We start from the raw sequence: 13,265 nt of genomic DNA on the forward strand, positions 1-13,265 counted from the left end.
TGAGGGAATGTATGTATTGAATTTGAAAAGTATACTCACCAATAAAAATTTTCTAAAAAAACCCCACAATAAATTAATAGTCAACTTTAAAAACAGATTTAAAAACTTATATTAAAATACTCTAGCGCCATTATACATAGGCTACTTTTGATACTAATAAAAGACCTGCATACGTCATAGCTGTGGGTAAAACGCATAGCTGAGAGCAGTCATAGAGGAGGTAGCGATCTTAGATAGGAAGATTGCAGATGGCATAGCGTTGAATCTTGCAAGGGAGAAAGCTCTGTGGAGATGAGGTGCTTGTAGGGAAGATAAACATGAAGTTTATCTTCCCTACAAGTTTTATTGGCTTGGCTAGATAACTTCTGGCCCTCCAAAGCAGCTGTTTTCTCCAGAAGAACTGATCTCTATGGCGTGGAGATGAGTTATAATTTCTGGAGATCACCAGTTACCACCTGGAGGTTGGCAACCTTGCACTGGATGCTGTTCTGCCACCGGTCGGGTCAGCTCAAGAACACACCATGAGAGGGAGGGCTTCCGTTTCCCCTCCTGCCCTGTTTTTGGGAGCAAAAATGGGGAGAGCTCCACAGCATGGGAAATAAGCCCGCCCCAGCTATTTTGGCTCCCAAAAACAGTGCAGGAGGGAAAGCTGAATATCCCTCATCCCCCTGCACTACGCTCCTGAGCTGAATTGGGCACCAGCACATTTGGGAACATGCGTCCCCCAGCAAAATGTCTGCCTGCAAGTTGGGTTTGGGGCACAGGGCCTGACATGACTCATAATAGATGCATCATCTTGTTTGGCCCTGGGGCAAATGGCAGAGCACTCAAACTGCATGCCGAGGAGGCCTCAGTGGGTGAAGAGGGTACAGGGCTCCTTGCGTTCCTATGCAATCCTGTTACGCCTTTCAAAGTAAGGTGCCAGTGGGCTGGGGTGAGTGGTCTTTGCCTAGGAAAAAATGGAGCCACGTGTGGTGTGTGCAGCTCCCAGCACAGGTTCCCGTGATTTTGTTACTCCAGAAGTTCAAAAATTGGGAAGCCTTCCTTATCAAGTGGGCACTTTCACAAAGGTAAAAGAGCTTTATTATAACAGAATGGTTAACAAAGATGCCTTAGTAAAGGGGTAGGGACTGTGCGCTATGCTACTGTGTACAATAGTGTACAATACATTCTGTGTGTAGTATGCTCCTGCTATGTCATTTCTGATCACTTAATGTGTCATGTTAATACTTACGCTTTGCTTCTGCGAATTTCAAATTTCTGTAGTCCTAATCATATTGCATTGCTTATTGGATGTCCCATCCCATTGATCGTCTTGACTCATGCTGTGTGATCCGCCTTGAATCTCAGTGAGAAAAGCAGACTGTAAATAATGTAAGCAAATAAATAAGGAGTGAAACCACACTTTAAAATGGTGGTTGGAGAAAGTGCATCCCATTTAATATAGTGCACCCAAGACTCGCTGGTGTAGCCCTATGGCGCTTCTGCATACGAAGGAAAAATCAAAAGGAAGAACCTTTCTGTCATATGATCCAGAGAAGTTAGCTGTGTTAGTTTGTAGTTGCAAAACAATAAAAAGTCTAATAGCTCCTTTAAGATTAACCAACTTTATTGAGGCATAAGCTTTCGAGAACCACAGCTCTCTTCGTCAGATGTATTGTCAGCTTTCGAGAACCACTGCTCTCTTTGTCAGATGCATCATCAGCTTTCGAGAACAACAGCTCTCTTCATCAAATGAATTGTCAGCTTTTGAGAACCACTTCTCTCTTTGTCAGATGCATCATCAGCTTTCGAGAACCACAGCTCTCTTCGTCAGATGCATCGAAAGCTTATACCTCAATAAAGTTGGTTAGTCTTAGTGGTGCTACTGGACTTTTTACTATTCTGTCATTTTGAGTTGGTTGAACGTCAAATTAAAATCTCAAGCAGGGATTGGAGGCAGGAGCAGGTTGCTCTGTCCGGAACGTTACGTCCCATCCAGCTTCTTCCCTTTACTTCATTGTTATGCCTGTAAGATTCTATTGTTCTTTTGGCACACTAATTTCCTCCCGTATTTTGTGTTCAGGTTCTGGCCCATCAAGGTTGCGAAAACGGACACGTCACCTCTGCTGGAGACTGCTGTGACCTTTGCCCACCAGGTTATGGAGTTGCGGTTCCCTGTTGGAACACCAATACCAAGTGTGAACCATGCAAAGAAAGTGAGTATAAGATATCTGGGGAAGAAGTGTTGGGTGGCATAGCCAAGGCACCCCATACTGACCTATTTAGTCAGCAAAAACACATGGCAAAGACATTTATGGACTGGATCCCTTCATCCTGTAGGGATTTTCCCCTACATTCTTGAATACAATAAAAAAAACCTGCCTAGAATAGCCTGCCTTGTAGAATAGCAGCATGTGAGTCCAGGGGCCAACAAGATTTTCTGGGTAGAAGCTTTTGAGAATTAAAGCTCCCTCCCTTAGTTACTTGGTATCTGAAGAAGGGAGCTTTGACTCTCGAAACTTTACACTCTGAATATCTTGTTGGTCTCTAAGGTGCTACTAGACTCGAATCCTGCTGTTCTACTGCAGACCAACATGGTTACCTACCTAAAACTCCCTCCTTGCAGAAAGCTAAAACATTAAGGCAAAAGATTGTAGACTAGCATTCTCCTGAGGTGCTACTTTGCTACATGCAGGGATTTTTTTTAATGAGGAGGAGAAATTTAAAAAGGCAGCCCTTCACCTGCAGTATTAAGTGGTTCGGTCCTGGGGTGGGGGGGGCATTAACCATTTAATAAGATTGAGATTTTAGGCTGTCTTTCAACCTTAGGCTCAATCTAAGCCTATCTTTCCTGTACAGAAAGTTCCATTGCTGTGTGGAATATGCATGGACTGGCCCTTTAACTTACAGGGAAAGCTCCCGGTGGGCCACTGGTGGCTGGGAACACGCAGAGCTAAGGGGCCACTGCTGTGTTGGCAAAGCACACAGAGGCTGTGCAGCTCATCCTGGGATAGTAGCAACGTAACTCTGGCCCAGGTTTGAATCCAGCCGGCCCTATGGCTCTGCTCCAGGGCTCTTTTAATGTCCCAATCCACTGCTGGTGGGGAGCAGCCTCTCCAACTACTCTTCCCAGCCAAAGACAGCTTAAAGTGGTACAGTCCTTTTGATGACCACTGATTGTTTCCATTGGGGTTGAGTTTTCCCAGTCTGGCTACATGTATGTGCAAGGCTAGTGTCTCAAGAAAGGGAACTTGGACAGAGTATATAGCGATCATGTGAAACTCCCTTGTACTGAGTCAGCCCACTAGGCCATCCAGCCATCTCGGACTGGCAGGGGTCTCCAGGATAGGGTTGCCAGGTCCCCCTCTTCTCCCGGTGGGAGGTGGGGGATCTGGCACCTACCTGTCCTGTTGTCTGCCTGGAAAGTGACATCATAATGCAGGCCGCAGCCACCCCAGGAAGCGCTCCTCCTCTTCCATGGGGGGCGGCGGGGGTGGATCAGGCCCGAATCAGGCCGGATTTAGGTGATTCAGCCTGAATCGAGCTGCTGCAGAGCACAAGAGTGCTCCTGCGTTCTGCAGTGGCCCAGTTCAAGCCTGAATCAGCTCGGATCGGGCCAAGATCGGCCTGAAACAGGCCACTGTGGGGCGCTGCCATGCTCTGCAGCGGTTTGATTCCGGCCTGGATTGGGCCCGCAGGAGTGCCACACCTCCCGGGAGTGCACCCCCGGGAGGCCTGTGCCTCCCCCGCTGGCCAGGTAAGCAGGGACAGGGGGTGGAGAGTGGGAGAGGGGAATCCCACCCCCTGGCAACCTACTCCAGGATCCCAGGTGGAGGTAGATCTTTCCCAGGGTCTCCCTGAGATTCAGGAACCAAAGATCCTGAGATTTGGGGGGAGGGGCTTCTGTAGGCCAGGCAAGTGGTCTCAGCCTCTCCCTTATGTGTCTCTCTCTCCACAACAGACATGACGTTCTCCTCTGTCGCCAGTGCCACCGAAACGTGCCAGCCATGTTCGATGTGCCCAAGCCACGTACCCATGGTGGAGGCTTGCACCCTTACCCACGACACCGTGTGTGCCATCAACTGCCCACGGGGACACTATCTCCACGCAGGAAATGCGAGCCACGGCGCTGAGCATTGCCGTCCTTGCCAGGTGTGTCCAAAGGGCTACGGAGCCATCAAGCCATGTGGCCCCAGCACAAACACCGTGTGTCGGAAATGCCCAGATGGTTACTACTCAGAAGAGAAGAGCTTTTTGGAACCGTGTCTCCGCTGCCGGCTGGAGTGTGGCAAGAGCGAGGTTATGATCCAGAACTGCACCCCAGATTCAGACACTGTTTGCATGGGTAAGTACAGGGTGCCCCAGGGAAGGTAAGCAAGAGTGGTGATGGGTGCTACGTGCAGAACGTGGCTGCCGGGTGCCACTCACTCAGAATCATTCTCCATTTTAAAAAGGCACGTTATTTTCTGTACTGCCCTTTAATAGTCCACAAGGAGGGTTTGTTTGTAGAAAGGGGGATCCAATTGACCCTGAGAATTTTGGGGAGCAGAGACGGAAAACAAATCTTTGATCTGCCTTCTGTTTCTTACTCCATGTACCAGTCAACCTTAATGAGGTCAGCTTCTAGGCTTGCCATCTCTGGCTTGGGAAATTCCTGGAGATTTGCGGGGGGGGGGAGCGCTGCCTGGGAAGGGCTGAATTAGGGGAGGGACTTCACTGGATACGCGAGGCCGTAGTCCACCCTTCGAAGCTGCCATTTCCTCCATGGGAACAAATATCTCAGCAGTGTGGAGATCGTTTGTAATTCTGGTAGAATGCCAGGCTCCACCTGGGGGTGGTAATACTACCAGAACCTTGTGGTGTTTCATGAGCCCTCCACTTTTCTACGTACACACACACACAGACACACGCACACCTTGCAGTGCATATGGTGTGGGGGTCATATTTACCCAAGCTGCACTGAAAAGGAAACTAAAATTAACATTGGGTGAAACCTCTTAATTTTCTTATTTTTCTCGCTGGCATCTTTGCCGCTGCTCTGTTCTTGGACAGCCAATAAGAAATACTTGATGAAGTCTAGGGTATTCATAGCTGGTGCCGTGCTCAATGAAACCCAAAAGGTTTTGTTTTCTTTTTAATTTCTATGACTTACTCTGGGGTTATTCAACTCCACCCTTCAGATTAACAAAAAAAATTTAGTCAAAAGTTTCAGACGTGTCCATCTATGCAAGGCTCAAGGCAGCTAATAAAATCCAGAAGTTAAAACAATAACAAAAATATTGCAACAATAAAGCAAACACAATAAATATTCTTTTTAGGGGGTAGCTATGTTGGTCTGCAGTAGAACAGCAGGATTTGAGTCCAGTGGCACGTTGGAGACCAGCAAGATTTTCAGTGTATGAGTTTTCGAGCGCCATCTAAGCTAGAGACTGTTGAGCATGCTCCGTTTCATTGGGCGATCCCAAGTTCTGGTATTACGGGGAAATAGTGCCCTTTCCCCAGTCTGTTCACAATTTTAAATAGCTCTATTATATCCTCCCCGCACCCTGGCAGTTTGAAAAGTCCTCTTTGCAGACTAAACTCGGTGTTCTTCTGTCTCCTCGAACTCTTGATCTTTGCTGCAGCCTACTAACCTTCCTCTCTGTAGTGCTGAGAATGAGTGGTTCCTTTTCTGTTCTGTGTGCCAAAGAGCTCTGTGCAACCTGAAAGCTTGCACACTCTGTAGACGCAAACAGATGTCGGGAACGCTTCGCTTGTTTTGCTCTTCTCCTTTGGAATGACCCAATGACAGCCGCCCACACCTCTGCACGGTGAAGTCGGAGCCTCTGCCAAAGAGTCGAGAAATGGAGCTTCATTTGCCAAAGTGTTATTCTCTCTGTCTCCTCTGCCCTCTTTTGGGCTTTGATTTTAGAGTAACAGTTGCTTTTTGTCTGCTGAGATGGAGTCTCCTTGGGTTGCCCCTAATCCCCCTTTTGTCCCATGGGGCTTTTTAAATCCCACTTGGCCTGTCTGAGGGGAGGAGGAGGAGGCCTGGGTGCCCTCCTGAAGGCTGCCCTTCATGCAGACAGGCCTCTTGTGCACGGCGTAGCCAGGGCCTGCTGTGGCAACCGTGGGCTATAAAGGGTCAGGGTGGCCGCAATTTCAAGGTCATTGTTGCGTCTTCCTCCTGCACGCCTGGAAGCCAGTTGCTCTGTGATATCTCATCTTTTTCAGAGTTCTTTGTTTTTAAAAATTGGGTGCTTCCCCTTCTTAGCTAGAGGTAGAAGGGTAGACGTGGTGGATAAAAAAGGGCTTGAATAGAACAGCTGGGAAGAAGGTCTGCTGTCAGTGATATTATAGCAGCCCAAAGATTACTCTTTCATGTTACTTTGGCCTCACCTGATTGGCGAGAGGAACAGCTCAACCACATTTTGAGGGAGAATATAACACAAAATATCCGTAGAGAATCTTGCCTCCGTTTTACCTTTTTATTAAAGCATAATTGTTTATACTTTTAACAGTCTTACTCAAAAGACACAAAAATATTCCATTGATTTTACACACATAATTAAAGGATAGTTTCAGGAGGTAGCCACGTAGGTTTGTGGTAGAAGCGCAAGACTGGAGTCCAGTGGCACCTAAAAGACCAACCAGTCTTCCGAGAGTGAAAGCTTCCTTCTTCAGATAATTAAGAGAGTAATTACTTATAGGAAAAGAGGTGGTGGAACTCAGGACCGCACAATGACGTCACTTTGGTTCAGCTGGAACAAGGGGGGAGTTTTTTAAAGTTTAAATTGCCCTCTGCGAAAATGGTCACATGGCCGGTGGCCCCGCCCCCTGATCTCCAGACAGAGGGGAGTTGAGATTGCCCTCCGTGCCGCCAAGTGGCGTGGAGGGCAATCTAAACTCCCCTCTGCCTGGAGATCAGGGGGCGGGGCCACCAGCCATGTGACCGTTTTCAAGAGGTGCCGGAACTCCGTCCTACCTCGTTCCAGCTGAAAAAAAGCCCTGCTTGAGCCCAATAATTATTCCTTACCTAAGCACGTCACTGGTAAGAAGCCCCTTTGAAGGCCCCTTTCACACAGCCTTTGCAAACCTCCCCAAACCCCGCCCTCCCCAGGATCCAACCCCAAATCTCCAGGAATTTCCCAATCTGGAGTTGGCAGATCTAACTATAACAATTTTGGTGACTGGAAGTACAGAACTGGAACAGGAGATTGATTCCAGGGGATGGAATGAAGTTGTGTGGCAACTTAACCCAGAAGTCCTACGGACTTCCTTTCCTGGGGCTTACTACTCGCAAGTAAACATTCATAGAACTGGGACTGGGGTTGTGAAATCTCTGGCTATTAAGAGCAGCCAATACTTCATTCACGGCGGTTTCCCTATTGAAGACCCGACGGCCAGCGCAGTTCAGAGAGGCAAAGGGTCCCTCCCTGGCTCCCCACCCGCCCACCCCAGAACTCCTACAAACTGTCAGCACTTTCCAGCAGGCAGGCAAGATGGCAATTCAGAGCTCTCTTAAGATCTGTCAGTTCTTATTTTGGAAACTTTGGTGCTCTGGCAGAGACCCTGGAGGGACGAAGGGAGGGGCGCATTCCATCGCTAGGCTCGGCCAGCCCAGCTGCGTTTCCTGGGCCTGGAATGGGCTGACTTTAGGCTTGCAAGGGGGGCTACGCTGGTGTGTTGACTTGATGAAGCAGGTGGGCGTGCTCAGGGTGTCTCTAACAGTTTAGGACTAACTGATCTGCAGTGAGTGGTTCGGAGCCGGTCTCTTGCTAAAGGACATTGGAACAGTCTCGCTGGATCCGATCGAGACACATTGGATCCAGAATTCTTTGCAAGGATTTCAGCGACCAGCAGTGGATTGCCGTCTGTACCCTCATGGAGAACAGCAGATAATAATAATAACATTCGATTTATATACCGCCCTTCAGGACAACTCAATGCCCACTCAGAGCAGTTTACAAAGTATGCCATCGTGCCAGATGTGGTCTGCCTCTACTTCTTGGGTTCTGTAGCCAGCCTTAAACTAGCTTACCAACATCCAGGTTTTCCCAGAAATATAAAGGATCCGTTTCTCCAGAGGAAATGGCAACTTCAGAGGGTAGACTCTGTAGCCTCGCATCCATGCTGGCCTCTCTTCCTTGGCACCGCCCCTCAAATCTCCAGGAATTTCCCAAGCTGGAGTTGGCAACTCTACTTCAAACCCCTCCTAGTGCTGACCGCCCCCCCTTCCCAAATCTATGCCCTCAGATTTCGAAAACCTCCTGGCTCTCAGATACTCCAGATATCAGAGTCTGGGAAGGAGTCTTTGTTGGCCTCTCTGGGAAGGAGGAAGACTTGCCAACATCTGAGCCTGGGACTGGCAATTCAGGCTGTTCGGCCACTGACCCCCCCCCCCCCCGGCACTTTGGTCTCCTCCCCTGGAGATAGTTAGTCAAAACTGGTGCAATTCTGAGCTCATCCCTGGAGCATCCCTCAGGCAGCCTGGGGGAGTAACTCTGCTAAGGATTGCACGGTGAGCTCATTACTTTAGAGTAGCCCAGTCGGCTGTTTGGCTTGCAGCACTGCTGCAGTCTACTTGGTAAGGTGTCCCTACAGAACCTCATCACAGGCTTTGGCCACGATTCTTAGGACTTATGCTGAGCTCTGGAACATACTTCGTGGAAGATCTGGGATCACAAAGAGCTGCTATAGCACAGTGGTTAAACGGTTCGGCTGCAAATCAGCACTCTTCTGGTTCGAATCCCACCACTGCCGTGAGCTCAGTAGGTGGCCTTGGGTCAGCCACTCCTCTCAGCCCAGCTCCCCAGCTGTATTGTGTGTGTGGTGCCCTCAACTCATAGCTGACTTATGGCGACCCCTGTTGGGGTTTTCATGGCAAGAGACTCATGGAGGTGGTTTGCCATTGCCTGCCTCTGCAACTCTGGTCTTCCTTGGAGGTCTCCCATCCAATTACAAACCAAGGCCAACCCTGCATAATAACACTAATTGGTTCACTGCTCTGGGTGGGGCTCTGATCTGTCTAGAAGAGTTGTGTATAAGTGCAGTTATCATCAGGGCTTTTTTTCTGGGGAAAGAGGTGGTGGAACTCAGTGGGTTGCCCTCTGAGAAAATGGTCACATGGCTGGTGGCCCCGCCCCCTGATCTCCAGGCAGAGGGGAGTTTAAATTGCCCTCTGTGCTGCTCCAGTGGCGCGGAGGGCAATCTGAACTCCCCTCTGTCTGGAGATCAGGGGGCGGGGCCACCGGCCATGTGACCATTTTCAAGAGGTTCGGGAACTCCGTTCCACCATGTTCCTGCTGAAAAAAAGCCCTGGTTATCATCATCATCATCATCATCATCATCATCATCATCATCATCTCTTTCCCTTGCTGATGAGCAAACACAAATATGCTCAGCGCTGCTGCCGTTACGGAGAAGCCCTCTGCAGGTCACAGGGCACAGTTTCGGGCAGGATTCTGCCCCAGCTCTACATAGCCTTGAATCGCTTTTTTGAGGCTATTAGGCTCCGGTGAGAGTAGGCCTCAGACTGACCTCGGGAGAAACACAAAAGAAAATACGCAAATAGCCTCATCCAAGACCCATGTCCTTTGAAAACCACCCAGTGCATTTTGAGGTTTACCTTTCCCCTCCAGAGTTTATCTTCTTCCCTTGTAATTCTTTCCAGAGAGAACAGGTTCTCTTTCTTTACTTCATGTTTGATAGAGCAGATTACATTGTGAGAAAGCAGGCACCATCTTAGATACCTCTGAGCTGTACTAGGCTCTTTTTTATTTACGAAAACTACCTGGAAGATCCTAGTCCGAGACTGATGGAAGCAAATCTCCAAGTATTCGCCTTATTTCATTTTGTCTTTTGGGTGTAGCTCACTCCTACGTCCTTGAGATGAAAACAACACCTGACTCTTGTGATTAGGGTTACCAACTTTGGCATGGGAAATTCCTGGAGATTTGGGGGTGGAGCCCGGGAAGCAGGAGCAGAAGACTGCTTAGCAGGGTACAATGTCATTGGGTCCACCTTCCAAAGTGGTCATTTCCTCCAGGGGAAGTGATCTCTCCTGTTTGGAGATCAGTAGTAACTCCAACAGATCTGGTCCCATCTGGAGGACGGCAACCATACTTCTGCTTGAAACCCGTTTGTATACTGCTAAATCGCTGGGCTGGAGAGTACCTTGTTCACTAGCTATGGCAGGAAGAATTCTGCTGCAATGCCCGCTGTGGAAAAATGCAGCCCAACCTAACAGAGATGGCAATCAGATCTGTCTTCTGTAAAAATGGATTCAGTAAGCAGGGCACAGTGGGGAGATTTAAAAAAAACTCATTTGGAAATGGACAGGAGATGCTCACGGCCACCAGCCCCAGTGCTTAGACTCCATACTGAAGGTTTTCAGACCTCTGGAATTATCAGCAGATTTGAGTCACTCTCTGAAAGCTTTCGGATGCCAAGTCAGCCAAAGCAAAATAGCCAATGGTTCTCCAGGTAATAACCCATACGGCTCATCGCTCCACGTTACAGCACGCTAAAAATTCTATCATGCTGTTGCCACATATCGGCAAAAATTCTATCATGCTGTCGCCACTTATCGGCAAAAATTCTATCATGCTGTCGCCACGTATCGGCAAAAATTCTATCATGCTGTCGCCACTTATTGGCAAAAATTCTATCATGCTATCGCCGCATATCGGCAAAAATTCTATCATGCTATCGCCGCGTATCGGCAAAAATTCTATCATGCTATCGCCACGCATTGGCAAAAATTCTATCATGCTATCACCATGTATTGGCAAATTCTGTCAGCACATATGTCAGTTTTCTCCATGATCAAAACTGCACTTTCTGTTCAAACCTAGAATAAAGAGATTAACAAAATGTGTCTGTGGCTTTTTAGGGTAACCGTGGATGATGTTTAGGTCTAAAACAGACGTGACCTTGGAGATTTGAAATTAAGCTCTCTCATGGCAAGGGGAGTTTAGACTTGAAAAGTCAATGGGAGAGATCTGGACAGGGTGTGTGTGTGTGTCAAAGCCCTGAAGAGGCCAGAGTTAACCCTTTCCCACCATCCCTTTTTTAAAAAGTGGGGCACATAGCCCTACCCCAAGGGCTATGCACCCCACAGAGGAAGGCATTCTATGGGAGATTTGCATGAGGAAAACAGCATGGGGGAAAGGGGTTAAACATCTTTCTCCACATGCCCAGCCAACTCCAAAAAACAAGAACATGATAGCCATCTTGAATTGCCCCGGAAAGTGACCAGCAGCCAATAGAATGGCCGCAGAATACATGTAACATGCATGTTCCACCTAGCTCCTGGTAATAACCAAGCTGAGGCATTCTGTACCCATTTGGAGTTTCCAAATTGACTTTAGGCGCAGACCCACATAGAGTGTATTAAAGGACTCTTGTCTGTGGCGTGGATCCAGGTGGCTAGATCAGCAGGGTCAGGTTAGGATATCTTCCAGGCTAAACAAAAATTGGAAGGAAACATTATTTTGCAGTTGTATTAACTCATTTCTCCAGCAGTAATGCTTGGTCCAGTATAACCCCTAGGATAATAACCAAGTCAGCAAGTGTTAGCTGAACTCCAAAGAAAGCAGGAAGGAGGCAGTTGTGAATTTCCTGCACTGTACAGGAGGTCAGACTAGATGACCCTGAAGGTCCCTTTTATGAAACTTCATTTGTACAACAAGCAAGAGTTCTTACGTTTTTTATTTCTTCTTCTTTTTTATTTTCTTATTTGATTTCTAGCCCGTTCTCCCCGCAAACTGAGCTTCCAGTTTATTTATTTGTTTGTATACTTCATTTATACCCCGTAATTGTCCTTATAGGAACCCAAAGTAGCTGATGTTGTCCTCTCCTCTGTTGTATCCTCACAACAACCCTGTGGGGTAGGTTAGTCCTAGAGTGTGTGACAGGCCCAAGGTCACCCACAGAGCTTCCATGGCAGTGTGAGGATTTGAACCTGGGTGTGCCAGCTTCTAGCCCGATAACTGAAACCGCAACACCACAACAGATGTCCGGTGTGAATCTCTTCTCTGCCAAGAAGCTCAGAGTGACCTTCGGCCATTCCTACTCTCTCTCAGTTGTTGGGACGTTAAAAAGGAGTAAGGGAGACCCACATGTGCCCCCCACCCCATCCCAAGTACCTCGCAGGAAAGGTGAGATTATAATGTAATAAGCAGAGAAGTCCTACTCAGAGCTTTTTTTCAGCTGGAACGCGGTGGAATGGAGTTCCGGCACCTCTTGAAAATGGTCACATGGCTGGTGGCCCCGCCCCCTGATCTCCAGACAGAGGGGAGTTGAGATTGCAATCTAAACTCTCCTCTGTGTGTAGATCAGGGGGCGGGGCCACCGGCCATGTGACCATTTTCACCAAGGTTGATTTAAATTTTTAAAAACTCCCCCCTTGTTCCAGCTGACCCAAAGTGACGTCATTATGCGGTCCTGGGAGCGTGCGCGCACTTTGCGCACGTGCATGTGGTACCAGGGGCACTACTTCCCACCAAGAGTTGCCCCCTGTGCTGGCAACCCACTGAGTTCCACCACCTCTTTTCCCAGAAAAAAAGCCCTGGTCCTAATCCCGGATCTCCTGGCATGCACCTAAGGTTGGCCTTCAGAAATAGGGTGAGGGATTGTTTCCAACTTCCTGCGCAAGCAGGATTGTTCCCTGATGCGTCGCAAGAACATTGGGAACTTCCGTGTCTCCTTATGCAGAGATGTGGCTGTGCCTGCTCAATAAGCTCCACGCAAGCATGCAGGGAAGGAAGTGAGCCACCAGCCCGTCTCGTCCTTTGTTCCTTTTGCAAATTCTGAAGGCTTCTCCCGGGCCAGAGAAATGAGCGAATTCCTCCTTCTGCACAAAAACAGGATGTGTAATTCAGTCGTTTCCCTGTTTGGGGGCAATGGGCCCGCTTTTTTAACCACCACTTTTAATTCTGCAGCTATCATAAACCGGTTGGTAACCCCTGTATGCCATAAATGCAGCTTGTGCATCTGCGGCACTTGCCGAATAGCATATCCCCCTCCCTGGTTAATGATCTCATTTGCTTTTGCCTCTAGATAAAGAGCTGCAGATCCTGAAGCGCACTGAAGGAGACTCTCGGAAGGAATTCCCCAAAAGATCTTCCCTTCTGGATTCAGAGGGCAGCCCTTCTCCCAATTCCTCCTCCTCAGAGTTCGTCCCTCCCTTGGCTGAGGACCAAAGCAAGAACATTATTCCAGTCTACTGCTCCATCCTAGCAGCTGTGGTGGTCGGACTCCTCGCCTACGTCGCTTTCAAGTGGTACGTGTAAGCAGGGCTT

The 13,265-nt window shown here is 48.5% G+C and overlaps 1 protein-coding gene across 1 annotated transcript in view; it reads left to right on the forward strand.

Moving 5' to 3' along the window:
- The window catches only part of LOC129337684 (tumor necrosis factor receptor superfamily member 16-like), a 49,519-nt gene that overhangs the window by 25,549 nt on the left and 10,705 nt on the right, over window positions 1-13,265 (forward strand). Inside the window, exons 2-4 of the mRNA XM_054991588.1 lie at window positions 2,066-2,198; window positions 3,944-4,327; window positions 13,024-13,246. Coding sequence (XP_054847563.1) covers window positions 2,066-2,198; window positions 3,944-4,327; window positions 13,024-13,246 — 740 coding nt within the window. The remainder of the gene's footprint in view (window positions 1-2,065; window positions 2,199-3,943; window positions 4,328-13,023; window positions 13,247-13,265) is intronic.

This window comes from Eublepharis macularius, chromosome 11, assembly GCF_028583425.1.
Source record: "Eublepharis macularius isolate TG4126 chromosome 11, MPM_Emac_v1.0, whole genome shotgun sequence".
NCBI lineage: Eukaryota > Metazoa > Chordata > Lepidosauria > Squamata > Eublepharidae > Eublepharis > Eublepharis macularius.